The 15,709-nt window shown below is 42.7% G+C and overlaps 1 protein-coding gene across 5 annotated transcripts in view; it reads right to left on the bottom strand.

Moving 5' to 3' along the window:
- The window catches only part of LOC135216295 (bridge-like lipid transfer protein family member 1), a 344,268-nt gene that overhangs the window by 253,379 nt on the left and 75,180 nt on the right, over positions 1 to 15,709 (bottom strand). For all 5 annotated transcript variants that reach the window (XM_064251461.1, XM_064251462.1, XM_064251464.1 and 2 more), the window contains 2 exons: positions 1,448 to 1,601; positions 1,026 to 1,206 (listed from right to left, as the gene is read on the bottom strand). In XM_064251461.1, the coding sequence (XP_064107531.1) occupies positions 1,026 to 1,206; positions 1,448 to 1,601 (335 nt within the window). The remainder of the gene's footprint in view (positions 1 to 1,025; positions 1,207 to 1,447; positions 1,602 to 15,709) is intronic.

Below are 15,709 nucleotides of genomic sequence, written 5' to 3'. Positions count from 1 at the left end.
TCTGGTCAGAAGGGGTTTGAATTGTTTTAAAACCCAAAGTTGTTTCTTCCTTGCAAAGGGTAGCTATAAAGCTCAACTGTAGGTCTAGTAGCGTATTTTCAGTATTGAAGATGTTGACAAAGTACTGCCATGTAATGTGCAGAGATCTTTAACGTTATCTTTGCCCTAATCTTTGATTAGCAGAATAAAATCATGGCCATAATTAAATCTAGCCCCCTTGGGACTTAGAGAGCAAAACGTGAAACTTAAGGGCAAATAATTAAGGCAAGCAGACAGTCTTGACAATCAATGGAGTAGTAATATTGAGGTGTGGAACCACTGAATCACTTTACGAAGCAAGTGAGGAATGCAGCAGGCTGCTCATTTTCTAGAAAATATAAGGCATAGGGAGAGACTGAACAACCCATTTTTCCTTGCAGTGGCCACTATTTTCCTCAACAGAATATTCATTCAATTGCCATCCGTCAGTCTAGCCTATAATATCACTGCCTAGTAGTCCAGAGCTTAGTAAATCAGATGCTAGTCTATCACAAAAACCTTGCACTTTTAACTCAGATTTTGATGTAATAAATTTAGGCTTTGTATTTTATCATTATTACATTATAATATACAGTCAACCACCAGGATTCACAGGGAATGCGTACCACAACATCCACATATAGCTAAAATTCACGTATACATACTTGACACCCCTCTAAAAATGCTTATAACTGCCTATTTTGATTGGTAAAAAAAATAGTAAAAAAAACTAAAAACATTTAACCTGAGTATTTTAATAGTTTTATTACAAAAAATGCATTTAATCACAAAAATTATATGAAAACACAGTAATTAGTATATATTTCTCTAAACAAAATGCCACATACAGGCAAACGTTGCTCAAATAATGTGGATAATATTCCACAGAAAAATCTGTGAATAGGTGAAGCCTCAAAACTGGAAACATAAATGGGGGGGGGGGGGGGTACTGTACTTTATTTTAACTAAAACTTAAATTAAAATAGGTTTTATATTTATCATATTACCTTGACATCTAGGCCTGGAATGTAAAACACAGTATCTGCTGCAACAGAAAGTGATGGAGGTGGTGGAGCTCTTAACTTTCCTGTGGATATGTTTGGCCGACCTTCATTTTTCTTACGGACAGATCCAGGACTACCAGGAGTATCAGATATGCCACCTGAGAAGCTCCTTTCCTTCTTCATTCTATTAATTAAAAAAATTGCAGTTGTCATTTTTGAAAACTTTTAATTCTATAAACCAAGATAAAATATATTAAGAAGAAAATCCGACTACTGGACATGCTATAGCAAATGGTAGTGGAATCATATCATGATACTTCCTTTGCCCATACTGCTAATATAATAACACATAAGAATACTTAGAATGACATCTTTATCAATAAAGTGAGGAATCCTAAGAAATGCACTGTCAAATCTAAACATACCTCTTTTCTTCGTCTCTTGAAATGCAGCGTGTGTACAAATTGCACATTCCAGAACTGATGCAAACTCGGACATCTAGTTCTAAATCTATGCTGGGATCATGTTGTTTAACAGTTCCTGAACTACTAGAACCTAATCCTCCTGGAGTAATGGCACCTGTGAAGAATAAATAATATTTAAGATATTACATACAAATGAAGCTATGGTTACAACAAACTGAAGACAAGCAACAGTAAAGTGCATTAGCTATACAAGAGCCTTTAAAAGCTTAACCTTTAAATAGTTCACCTACAGACTTAAAACAATACACAAATACAAACTGAACCCCTGCATTCCCTAAATTCATAAATTTTTGTATGTAAAACAGAAATGTGATCTTTAATCTTAAAATGCATAGAATTACACTGATATGGATATTTCAGTGACTTAATAGCAGTTGTTCCAAAATGATGCTGGGGCTTATGTCGGAACATCCACAGTGACCCTCAAGCACAACACTCCTCTGTGATATCAGCACCGGCTGCCCCCGCCTGTTGATTCCAGCCTCCCGCAAAAAGATGGTTTTCAATGTGATCGACATCCTCTCACACAGGGACATTTCAATTGTGACACTTCTGGAGAATGCCAGAAAATTCACGCTCTGCCTCAAGAGTTTTCTCCGACAGGACAAAACGTTTCCAACAGCCCAAAGCCCTATCATCCTGCGGGAACGTTTTTGCCCAAAACGGCCACCACCCACCTCTGGCAAGACCCTACCGAGGCCCCTACCACATCCTCTGCCGCACGGACAAGGTGTATCTTATCCTAATACAAAGTTACAAGGATTGGGTCTCTGTAGACAGGCTGAAGCCCACTTTCCTGCTGGACGAGGACAAACACCATAGAGGAACCTGGCAGATGTCCCAGGGTGCCTCCGCAAAACAGATCTTCTCCTGAGGTTCCTGAGCCACCCAAACAGCATCGCAGCCACCAAAAGGTGACAGTCGAACCGCCCCCCCCCTCCCCCCCCCAACAAAGGACTGTTCCAGGGGAGGCATCCTGCTACCCGGCCCACTAGAAGATGCAGAGGTCGAGAGCCTCCCAAAACAGCTGGTGTCACAGACTCGGGATTGCCTCCGCCCTCCGATATGCTATCATGAATAGCTGCCATGATGTTTTCCAATTATCATAATTATTGTCTTGGGGGGGGGGGGGGTATTTATAAGGACAATGCTTTTCCCACAAATTCATGTAAATAATTGATCTAGCCAAGTTATACCTTATTCCATTGTACAGAGCATTCTCTGGCCTTGCCACCAACATATTACTCATGTATCTTTGACAAATGTAACTAATTATATTCATGAATGTATTGTAGAAACACAAATCGGCTGGCCCAGAGTCAGTTTTCTCTCAGTGCGGGTTGGGCACTACAGTGGGGCCCTCATATTTGCGTTCTCCCGATTCACAGACTCATGGATTCGCAGATTTTTCTCTGGACCATATCTATCCATTAATCGTACGAAATTTGCCTATTCACAGTATTTTTCTATGAGAAATATCCACAAATTCCTGGGTTTTTTTGTCAATTTCATCATAGAAAGCACTTTTTGTGATAAAACTATTAAAAAAACAAGCATTAAAATTTTAAGTGGGGTTTTCTTGAGTCATACCTACCAAAATAGGCTGTTTTCAGTATTTTTATTGGGGTTCCAACTATTCACGGATTCTAAACATTTGCGGGGGGGGGGGGGGGTGGGGGGGGGGGGGGGGGGGGGGGGGGGGGGGTCTCGTATGTATTCCCTGCAAATACGGGGGGACCACTGTACATATCCGTCCGCACCAATGTTTATAAGCCCTTGTTTACCTGTAATAAAATTATTACAGTGGAACCTTGACATGTGAAAGTCCCTACTTACGAAAAATCCAAGTTACAAAAGCAAAAACGAAGATTTTTTTGCTTCGGTATATGAAAATAATTCAGGTACGAAAGGGTGTACTGTAAAATCCGAGATTAGCCCGGACCACCGAGAACAATTTAAAACTCGCGCGCCGCTATCTCAATAGACTCGCCATCATCCTCCCGCTCTCCCATTGGTTCCTGATGCTAGTCACCGCCATTAGATCCTGCTCTCCTATTGGTCAGCATCTATCCCATCATGCCTCTACGTAAAGGCGTCATTCGGCCACTTTGTCGCAACAGCGTTATCGTATGCACGCAGAATTCGTTCGTTCACATATACGTATTTCGTTAGTTAACGTAAATTACTGTTAGTGATTTCGCTTTCTATTGTGCGTATACTTTATCATGTTGAGTGTGAAATTAATTAACATAATTAGCCATGGGTCCAAACAATGTTGCTGAAGTTCACAGAAAGAGGAGGATGCTTTCTATGGAGACGAAGATGGAGATAATTAAGAAGTAAGAAGCTGGCATGTGGTTAAGTGTGATCACTAAGGAATACAGCTGAAATCCGTCGACAATAGGCACCATCCTTAAGCAGAAGGAAGCCATCAAACAGCTACACCTTCCAAGGGCGTGACTATTTTGTCCAACAAGAGGAGCCAAGTACATGATGAGACGGAGAGGCTGCTTCTTGTATGGATTAAAGACAAAGAAATCGCTGGCGATACGATAACTGAGACAGCAATCTGCCACAGTTTTTCAGCACTATTTTCGGTGATCTGATTGCCCAGGCCAAAGACAACGCAGGAGAAGGGACATTGACACCAACCCCAGGCCCCAGGCTTCAAGGATTCTTGTGGGTGGTTTGATAAATTCTGTAAACGGACTGGCATCCATTCGGTGGTGCGGCATGGGGAGGCTGCCAGCTTGGACACGAAAGCAGCCGAAGCCTTTATTAAGATGTTCAACGAGATGACGATCAAGGAAGGCTACAGTTCTCAGCAAGTCTTCAACTGTGACGAGACGGGCCTTTTTTGGAAAAAAATGCCTCATCGGACGTACATCACGGAGGAAGAGAAGAAGCTACCCAGGCATAAGCCTATGAAAGACAGGCTTACGCTCGCACTTTGTTCCAACGCCAGTGGGGATTGTAAGGTCAAGCCCCTACTTGTGTACATTCAGAGACTCCTCAAGCCTTCTAGGCCCACAAAGTGCTAAAGGAGAAGCTTCCAGTGATGTGGAGGGCTAATGCGAAAGCCTGGGTAACGAGACTTTTGTTCACTTAGTGGCTAAATCTGTTTTGGCTCGACAGTGAAGAAATTCTTGGAAGAGAAGCACCTCCCTCTGAAATGTCTGCTATTGTTGGACAATGTCCCCTGCTCACCCTATTGGCCTGGCCTTGAGGAAGATAAATTCCTTATTAAAGGGCTTTGTATTTCTTTTTATAAAGTTTCTTTATCTTCTGGCCGAACACCACCCCCCTTCTCCTCAAGCCCATGGACCAGCAAGTTGATATCGAACTCTTTTAAACTTTAAGAAGGCTTATACAAATTCAAGAAGGATGTTTTGGAGACATCACCTGTAACCAAAAACCCAAGCCTCCTTGTGTGAATTTTGGAAAAAAAGGAGCATTTTCGATATCCGTCATATGCAATCCGACTCATCCAATCAAGCTTGGCAGGAGGTTTCGCAGGCGAACCCTATTAAATTCTTCGTGGAGAAACCTGCCTGGATGGTGTCATTCCCAACCCAAGACTTCGAGGGATACAACGTGGGCGAAGCTGATTCAAAAGTAAGGTCTTTTTCTTAGTATTTTTTATAAATGTTCTGGCTTACAATGATTTTTTGGGTTTACAAACGCGTCTCAAGAACGGAACCCCCGTCCGTAACAACCCGGGGTACTGCCTATATATATATATATATAATATAATATAATATATTACATATATAATAAGATATAATATATAATATATATATATCGAGGCGGTCCCCCCGGCTTACGATGAAGGGGGGGAGGGGTTCCGGCTTACGATGTTCCGAGGTTACGACGCTTTTTCTTAAATATTTTCAATGGAAAAAGCCGTCCTGGGTTACGACGCTTGTTCCGAGGTTCACGACGCAGACGCTTTCCGACGATCCAGAGTAACGACGGCTTTTAAAAAATGCATGGCGATGATAAAAATTCCTTTATAGTTTAGCACAGTTATATAATTAAAAAAGAATTTTTTCTTTTTGCGTTGACATTAACAACCAAAATAAAAATTTTGAGGGTTATGATGATTTTTCGACACTTTTTTTTTTTTTTTTGGCTTTTTTTTTTTATTAAAAAAAAGTTTTTTGAATTTTTTTAGTGACGCCGCATATACGGAACTAGTTTGGCGGGCGGAATGAATACACTAGACTTGGGAATGCGCAGTTTAAAACAAACGTCCCCAAAAAGCGCAAATAATGAAAAAATCATTTGCTTGTTTTCCAGTACATGATTAATAAAAAAAACTAAGTTTTCTGGTTAGATTACAACGCAAATTCCAAAGGTTACGACGTTTTGTTAAAATGATTTCTTTTAACGATACCTTCATAGCAGAACTAGTTTTTTGAGCGGAGGTGCATAAAGTTAATTAACGCTATTAAACGAAACTGGTAAATTGGTAAACTTGACCGGAACAACGACCTCGACGGTCGAGGACACTGAGCGTAACAATACGGAAAGGACGCCACTTCAATAGAGTCCTCTGCCTGCAAGTTCAGTCGGTTGTGTGGCTAGTAAGGACGTTTGCTGAAATTCCCTTTGCCAATTTTTTCGCAAAAAGTTTACAATGGCTCCTAAACACCAAAGTACTTTCCTTCCTCCGACTGATAGTTTCATTCCAGAAGAGGAAGGTCATCACGATGGAGGTAAGAAATATGACGTGTGAAGCGTTCGGAGAAGGGAGAAACTAACTACCGCCAAATAGGTTCGTTCTTTAGGCTTGAGCAGGACCACGGTGGTAACCATTGTGAAGGACAAGGAACGTATCCTGAAGCACGTTAATGGATGCTGCGTCCGATGAAAGTTCAACGGTGATCAAACGAGAAGCAACGTAGCCAGCCCGCAGCATTGTTGACAAATGGAGGAAATTGGCTCATGGATCTGGCTGGAGTACCACCAGAACCCAAGCGACGTTGTTTTCCGGTGAGCTTAAGTGTGATCCCAGGAGTAAGGCTAGAGAGCTTGCATGGAGGGCAGTATGTGAAAAACGTTTGGCGAAGGGCCAGTGCCGGTGGGGGTGAAATTTTCCTGCGGAGTAGAGGTTTGGTTTTAAACCGTTTTAAGGCTCGTGCAAATTTGCATAATGTGAAGCTGCAAAGGTGAAGCTGGATAGTGCTGATAGCGAAAGCAGCCCCCTATAAAGTTTTCCAGGTGGTTTTGGCTGAGATAATTAAGGATGGTGGTTACACGGCTGACCAAGTCCTTTAATGTGGAGAGACTGGATTATTTTTGGGAAAAGAATGCCAAATTGAACGTACCCTTTCCAAGGATGGGATGAAGTCAGCACCCTGGCCATATAAAAGCCTGGAAAAGGAGCGACTGGAACTTTGCTGGTTTTTGGGGGCCAATGCAAGTGGGCGATTTGAAACTGAAGCCCTTGCTGTGGTATTTGGACCGAGAACCTCCACAAGGGACGGTTTCAAGGGCATTTTCAAGAAAGTCAACTTCACCCTGTGAATTTGGGAAAGCTAAACAAGAAGGCTTTGGGTTTAACCTTGATGGTTCTTTCGAAGATTGGTTCATGACCATTGCGTGCCAGTCAGTGGAACGGTATTTTTGACTTCGAAGAAGGGTCCTGCCTTTTAAGGGCCCTCTTAGTCCTGGGACAATTGCCCCTGGTTCACCCTTCAAATTTTTGAGCGGACATGGCAACCCTAATGTGAAGGTGGGTGTACCTCCCACCCCCAATATCCACATCGCTGCATTTACAGCCCGAATGGACCCAGGGGAGCACACAATTAGCCTAATTTCAAGGCTTACTACCCTTAGAAGGACCATGACGTTTTGCTTTGAGGGCCATAGAAAGCTAACAAGGAGTTGACAACGAAGCAACGTTCTGGAAGGGCTTACAACATTGCTGAATGCAGTGAAAAAAATAATTGCAAACTTGGCTTGGGGACGAAGGTTGAAGGACGACCACTTTAAACGGGGGCCTGGAGGAAGAAAAAACTGGTGTCCACAGTTTTTGTGCACCCAGTTTTGAAGGCTTTGACCCAGGTCAGAAGACGTCGAGACTGTGACCGAGGAACGATCGTTAGGGCTAAGCAAGAGGCTGGAAACGAGATCTTGAACCTGATGATGTAACAGAGCTGCTTGGTCTTCCATGGAGAGGAAATTGTCTGCATGAGGACCTTACTTGAAACTTGAACAGCAAATGAATTTGAGGAACGAGGCGGCGGCAACCAGAGCCAAAAGCCCAGGGTCATTAACTGTGGAAAGGCTTGTTGTCAGCAGGGTTTTCACTCATCTGGAGAAGAGCCTTGGTTCTTCTTTTGAGGCAGAAAGGACCCTAACGTTGCCAGGTTTGACAAATAAAAAAAACGTGGGAATGTGTGAGACTTAGTAACTTTCCTACAAGGAGAACCCTGAAGGAGAAGCAGAACGAAGAGAAGTGTGCAGTCCAGGCCTTGACAAACCTTTCTTTCACATGACTGTTGTTTTTACTAAGTTTGATGTTGTTTACAATTTCAGTGTATTATTTTAAAATGTGTTAAATTTTTCTTTTAATGTAACATATACTAAATGTTAGAGTAAATTGTAACTTCACTTAATTTTCATCATTTGTTTTTAATTTTTATTGCAGAATTGGTGACAGTTCCAAGATCCCCCTGTACTACTGTTTGACAGTTCCAGATCCCCCTCGTAGTACTGACCTGTGACAGTTCCAGATACCCCCTGTACCTGGACCCCTATGGTAGCAGCCCGTCCACCTGTACGTGGTACAATCAGGTAAGCAATTTCATTTTTCTCATTTCATGTGGTTGGAAAAATTGTTTTAACCCACCCAACCAACAAATACGCTACACTAACTTACCCATAGTTGGTTACAATTTGGTTTGATGTTGCATAACCTTATTATTTTTTTTTTTTGCATTTCAGACCCCTTTGATAGTGACAGCGACCCAGATGACCCTGGAGCCTCCTCCATGTGGTTTTGATGGCCTCCACCCTATTCATCAGGTAAGGAAATCCTTAAACAAAATTTGTATAAAATGTTTCATAAATTCTTGGCTAATAGAAATTTTATTAAAAGTGGTAACAAGATGGCTACAATTACAATCCCCTTACCTTAATAATTATTTATGTTAACCCTATCATTCTTCCATCCATCTAGATGTTTCCCATCATCAGTTGATACGAGCATCCACCTCCTCCAGAAGACCCAAATTCAGTTGGATACGAGGTAGTATCCACCTCATGCCCATTCCATTCAGGTAAAAGAACTTCTTCATTTTTTATATTGTACATACGGTATTACACCACTACATATGGTCAAACAGTAATAAACATGTTGGGCAGTAGTTACAGTAGTAGTAACTATGAATTTTTATATATTTTTTATCATTCCAGACTCCCCAAGCACCATGCCCATCCCACTCCCATAGTCCCAGACCACCCCACTTCATGTACCATATTGGCCATCCCAGTAAGCAAGCCAACCACTAGTGAATTTGGTAAGGACCATTTTTTTTTATTAATGTTTGGTTTATTATTACATAAATGTAAAATCCACCCCTGTTTATTACGGTAACATACATACTATAATCATACGTATTACATTATTCATCTGCATTCCAGACTGGCATTGCACCCTGTGACTTACATAAACCAGACCTCTACATAGCCTTACAATGTCTTCAGTTTGCTGAAGGTAAAGGAAGTTCCTCAGTTGTTGGTTTTAATGTTTGCATACTGTAACCAATAAATTTTGTTACAACCTAAGTGGCTTACATACTGTCCTTTAAATAGTTAATTCTTCATTCCAACTGACCCATCATCCTAGCTGTTATTCTGTGAATAAAGCACACTGAAAGGTTAGGTTTGGAATGCATCCATTTATCATGAATGCTCTACACTCCACCCCTAATCCCCTCCATCGCCCGAAAAAAAAAAGCCAACAACCTAGGTAACAGCTTTTGAGACTCACTAAATAAAAGTTTGGTAAGTTATTGCTAAGGAAGTTTCTTAAATTAAAATTTTTATAACGACATGTTATAGGTTCGGATATTAAATATTAAACCACTGTATGGTTTGCATAGTTACCTGTATGGTTAAACTTACTCTTTGCATAAAGAGGAACTTACTGACAAACAAAATTATTTTTTTTGTACAATTCCAGAGTCCCCTGAATGATGTAGGCTATGGGCCACATAATAAAGACTTTGTCCATCCAGGGTTAACATTGAACGACAACCTTTAAACTAAAAGTAAGGGAATTAAATTAACATACATTAAACTCGTTTTAGTACTCTTGACATCAATCTAACAGTAAATTAACATATTGCATTCACAACTTTTCTGTAGTGTATATTTTGTACACTAATTTTGTTACTGTTTTTCCTTCCAGAACCAACATTTATTTTTACAAAACGATGTCAACTCCAGGTTTGTTACCGTAACAATAAATGTTAGTTCTACAAGTGTTTGCCATGCCAAGGGAGAACTACAAGGTAGAAAGCACCATTTTTGAATGGAAAAAACCCTTCCAGGAAAGTATACGTATCAAATGGTAACAATGTACGTGTAACAAAGTGATGAACAGTAAGGTTGGTTTTTAACATACCAGTAGTATTACATACGTACATAACTTTGTTTTATTTTACAGGAATTTCCAACCAAGTTTGATTATTTTGACATTCATACATGTTATAAAACCACTGTACGTATGGTTTGGTTACTGTAATGTTAACTTAACCTAAAAACAAATACATGGACTTAACTTTGGATACTTTTTTGGTACATTCCAGAAAAACCAGGAACCCCCTCCATGATGCGCGGCTATGGGGCCCACATAAAAACTTGTGCCCAGGGTTACTACACTCAAACATAGCAACGACCAAACCTGTAAACTACTACTGGTACTAAAAGGTAATGGAATTATAACATAGTAGTAAACATACATTAAGTAAGTTGTTTTATACTTAAAAAAAAAGTGGACGCCAAGATTCTCGCACATGGGATAAGTGATCACAAGGTCCCATCATGGAATTAGTACGTAACATACATTACTGTTACACTCCCTGCTGAACAGGGCGGGGTGTAGAACCAATCATTTACAACATGCAATACGTATCAAGTTGATATTACTGTATGTAACTTACTATGCCATAGAGTACTTACTGACATACTAATTATTTGTTTTTGTTACAAAATTCCAGAACCCCCTGGAATGATGTAGGCTATGGGGACCACATAAGACTTTGTGCCATCCAGGGTTAACAATAGCAACGACAACTTTCAAACTTAAAAGTTAAGGAATTAATTAACATACATTAACTAAGTTTTATACATTTGGTATATATGTGATATTACAAACCACTGTAATGGGTGCATATTTACTGTATGTAACTTACTATTGCATAGAGTACTTACTGACATATACCTAATTATTTTTTGTACATTCCAGAAACCCCCTGAATGATTGTAAGGCTATGGCGGGCCACATAAGACTTTGGTCGCATCCAGGGTTACAATAGCACGACAAACTATAAACTAAAAGTTAATGGAACTTTAATTCACATACCATTAACTTTTTACTCTTGATATACCCTCAAAGTAAGGAACTTATAAACTAAAAAGTTAAGGAATTAATTAACATACATTAAACTCTTTAACTACTTGATATCTATTAAGTTTACATTATTGCAGCAGGACTTTGTGTAGTATTTTGTACTAATTGTGTTATACTTTTACCTTCCAGAAGGCTACCCAGACTGGGATTTTAGGTGTTACTCCAGGATCTACCAAAGGATTAGCGTAATATACTATAGTATACAGTGTAATAGTGTTTAGTGTAAAATCTAACCTTAAGGAATTAAGTGTAGGTACATTTGTGCTTTTTATAGTGTTCACAAGAAGGTTTTAATAAAGGGATTTTGACCTAAGGAAAAAAATCTATTCTTTTGGGCGACTTGGCTCGTGTCGCCAAGCGAAATATCCCTTTAAATCTATTATTTCTTTTTAGGGTAAATGGACTAACAAACATACCAGAAGAAAAATCAAAATTAAAACAAAGAAAAAAGGTCAGTATAACTGACTTCGCTCACAACCCTCCAAGGAGGTGGGTTCGGTATGAACACTAAGGCGAGTGAGACCAACTACCACAGAGCCAAATGCCAATAGAAATCTCCCACTACAAAAACGCCCTCCAAGAAGGGGAGACCGACCCACAGAGTTCGGAGCAGCTCGTACGACTACTACTCCATCCCAGTGCTTGGCCGACTGCCTGCGCCTCTGGTGGGTCCAATCCTTTCAAGTTAGCGCACACGAAGTCGGTTTTGGTGATATTTTTTCTTTCTCCTGTGTTTTTGTTTTTGGCCCTTTCATTGATTTTCTATTATGGAGCGTGCAGCTATCGCAGCAGACTAAAGTTAAGTACTCAGTATTTACGTTAAGGTTAGGTTTTTTCGGTTTTTTTCCGGCCCTGAGACCAGTATTTGCCGTTTTTTGAGGAAGGGCAAAAATACGATCTCGGGGTCGGAAGCATGGCAGCATGGCTTCTGACCTCGTGGTGGGTTAGGTTTATTGGTCTTACCCATACCGTTAGCAACATCACCCCTTATTTAGATAACGCTCTATATTAGTTAATCCGCTTTAACTTAGGGTACGGGTCTACTCAAGGTTTTGTCATGCAATGCATGGTTATCTTTTTTACCTTTATTGTAGGCTTCATTCTTCATCAACCCTAGTCCAGGTTCTTAGTATTCGGCCTCTGACTAGCTTTGAGTTGGTAGACTTGTCCCCCCCCCTTCCGGGTTTAGTCCGTACACTACCTGGGATTTTTTTCTCCTGCTATATGTTATTTTCCTTTTCTTTCATTTTATTTATTTATAACTGTGTTTGTTATTTTGTTATAGTTAGGTTAGTTAGGCGGTCTGGCACAGCCTAGGTTCCTGGCTCTTTGAGCCTATACTAACCGCTCATCAGCTTCGGTTTGATTCCCATATTAGCATCTCTCCTGATACCAGTTTGGTTTGGCCCAGTGGGCTTATTTCGCATACCGCTTTTCAAGGTTACAAGGGTATGGCCTTCCCGATAGCATCTCTATGTATTCAGTTGGTTGTCCTAGGCCTTAGTTTGTCGTATTTTTTTGGTCCTTACCGCCTCGTGGTCAACTTCGTGAATCACGTGGACAGCCAGAAACGCCTTGTCCAGCTCATTCTTCCCCCCCCCCTCCCGCTCTTCCATAGAGTTCGGGGCGGGTGGGTCGGTCTGCCCATTGCTTCGACTCCGCATTAACCCGAGCCCTGGCCCTCCCTTCTCTCCCCTCAGGCGGAGGGGCTGTCAGGGGTCGGGACAAGACGCCCAGACCTGTCTCGACCTCTCCGGCTTCTAGGTCCCAGGCCGGAGGGTGGTACGGAAGTGGGGGGAGACGGTAATGGGCCTTTCCATCCCCTTCGCGCTACCATTGTCGGCTCCGGGCTAGCTCGAGCCTGTATGTCTTCTCGCCCTTTCCCACCTTACTAGGGCTCCTTCCTGATCGGAGTCCTGGTATCCAGCGGAAAGTTGTTAGTCCACCCAGTAGGTGGACCGGAGCATACAGTGGGTCTCTGCTAACCTTACTGTATTGCTGAGTTACTACACTCCGCTACGCACTGGACTTAGTCCGGTTTGCTTGTGTGTTAGGTTTAAGTTATCTATAAGTTTATCTTAAGTACCTTAAACCATCCCCCCTCCCTTACATGTCTTACCGGATCTCTCGGGATTATAGCCTATTCAGGCGATGCAGGGAGGGGTTATGCCCAAATTTTTTCCGAGCTCCGCATGCACGAGTTCTTCTGTCCTTTAGACTGTAAGTGATGTTTTTTTAAGATACTCATGTGTCTTCCCACTTACAGGCCACCAACTGTGAGCATCCGGGATGTTCCGCCACACTTCAGGACCCTTGTGGACACGAAGTTTGCCGTCCCATGCTCCATGCGCGACTCCGCACGGGGACTCCAGGTCTGGTACCATGAGACGTGTACCATATGTTACGATCTGGTGAGCCAGCTTTTGGAAGGGGTAAGTATTCCATCTCCAGTAGCTGCTCGCTTCTATTTTAGTGCTTAAGTTTTCATCATTACTTTAACTTAAGGCATTTAGTTTAAGTTATACTTTAAGTTTTAGTTTTAAGTGATTCTTAAATCTAAACTACGCCCTCTCTTCCAGGCGCCGGCAGTAAGGGATACCGCACTGGCTACCCTGCGGGCCTGGGTCGGCGGTTTTGGAAAAACGCCGCCAAGGGACAGCCTACATCCTGGGAGAAGCGGTTGGCATTATTAATCTTCCCCGAGCAAGGCGACAGGATACGTCGACCCGGTAGAGGCGGCTCCGACTATCGCCTTCATCCAACAACGCTGGCTACCTCATTAACTGATCAAGACCGGATATCTCTACGGATGTCGCGACACCCTGGATATTAATGTTGAACCTATGGTAGGTATAGACGACCTGTTGGTCCGAGGTAGGTAAGGTGGACACCCAAGGGTCACCACTTGGGCGTAACTGTTTCTTCTACCCCTGCAACCTCTCCATCCTTCCAAGGCTTTACGGGTGACGAAATACATTCTCCTCCTGACGCTTCGGTTAGCCTAAGGTCAAGGCTAAAGTGATGACCTTGACTAAGACGTCGTCGTCGTCTAAGAAGACGACTTCGGCTTCATCCTCCTCCCGTAAGTCTCCGGCTGGGAATCCCGGAGCAGCCAGGTCTAAGGCTTCTAGCTCCGGCTCTAAGTCCTCGAGGAGTAAATCCTCCAGAGAGAGATCTCGCACTCCGGCAGAGTCACCGTTCCGCTATCCGTTGTTCCGATTCAGAGCCTCCCCTCCAACCTCCGCAGCAGCTCCGGCTTTGACTCCAATGCTGGCCTGTTGCAACAGGTGTGGGTGACCTGGTTGGGTCCCTAAAGAGTAGCATGGAACAATGATCTCTCGTCTGTCGATAGGATTACTTCCCAGGACTCCATTATAGCCGGGCTGAGAGAAGCTCCTCTAGCCTCTCCTCCACTTTCCATCACAAGTGGATCTCAACTTCCTCCGTATGACTCACTACCTCAGTTCTCTATGAACAACCCATGGAGAGTAGCGTCATACGTCCCCCTTCCAGGACGGTCTCATCTCTATACCGGAATTTGGGGACTCGAAGAATAGAGGACTTCGAGTTCTACCCGGAAGACCTCCACCCGCCTCCGTTCATAGGCTACGCAAGGCTCACGCCTTCGGCTATGGTGCGGGACGATAGGGTACCTAAGGAGACAGTCCTCTATTCACGAGACCAGGCTCAGAGAGAATGGTTCAGGTGTTTAGAGGACATGGATTGTTCTAACACCAAGATACAACCATTTAAGAGTCCCTTTACCATTTTCACAATGGATGAGAGTACCCCGCTCCCGTTCCTAACCAAGATCGCGAGGTCGACCATCCCAGCGGCCCAGAAGAAGGGGGAACCTATACCGCAGTTGAAGGAAGCAGATCCCACATCTCCGTTGCTCCCCTCAGTTGGAGAATTGTGGGAAGACTTGCCGAACACATTCTCAGCTGGCAAACTCAACCGGACTGTGCTATGGAGCAGTTTGGTGAAAAGCTACCCAGGCGGCTCCCAGATAGCCTTATTCAGGCTGAATTTTGACGCAAAAATCGCGACTAGCCAGATCCATCAATTCTATGGCTATGTCTGATGGTTAGCTACCATGGCTTATGGATCAGAACCGATTTTAAGCTCATGACCAAAGCCCTGACTCAAACGGTACAGTCAGATATGTTTGAGTTTGCCACTGCTCGGACGAATTGTAGGAAGCATGTCCTACAAGAGGCAACCATCACCGGCATGAACCGAATAGGTTACTCTCGTCTAGCATCTGGGGAGCAGATCTCTTCCCAGAAGCTATGGTTAAGGAAGTCCAGTCAGAGGCTACGAGGTTGAACCAGAGCCTTAAGGATCGTTGGGGCCTTACGGCTAAGAGGAGGCAAGACCTGACTACCTAAGGTAAGGGACAAAGGAAACCCAGGCGTTTCAACCTTACCAGAAAAAGCAACCACGCTTTCCTCAACAAGTTCCAGCGTACCGTTAGTGCAGACAGCCCAACCCTCCACTTCTAAAGGTCAATCACAGCCAATTTATGTGACTATCCCCACAGCCTCAGCCCTCCATCT

The sequence above is a fragment of the Macrobrachium nipponense genome, chromosome 6, assembly GCF_015104395.2.
Source record: "Macrobrachium nipponense isolate FS-2020 chromosome 6, ASM1510439v2, whole genome shotgun sequence".
Taxonomy (NCBI): domain Eukaryota; kingdom Metazoa; phylum Arthropoda; class Malacostraca; order Decapoda; family Palaemonidae; genus Macrobrachium; species Macrobrachium nipponense.
This window is presented reverse-complemented; position numbering and strand designations above follow the sequence as displayed.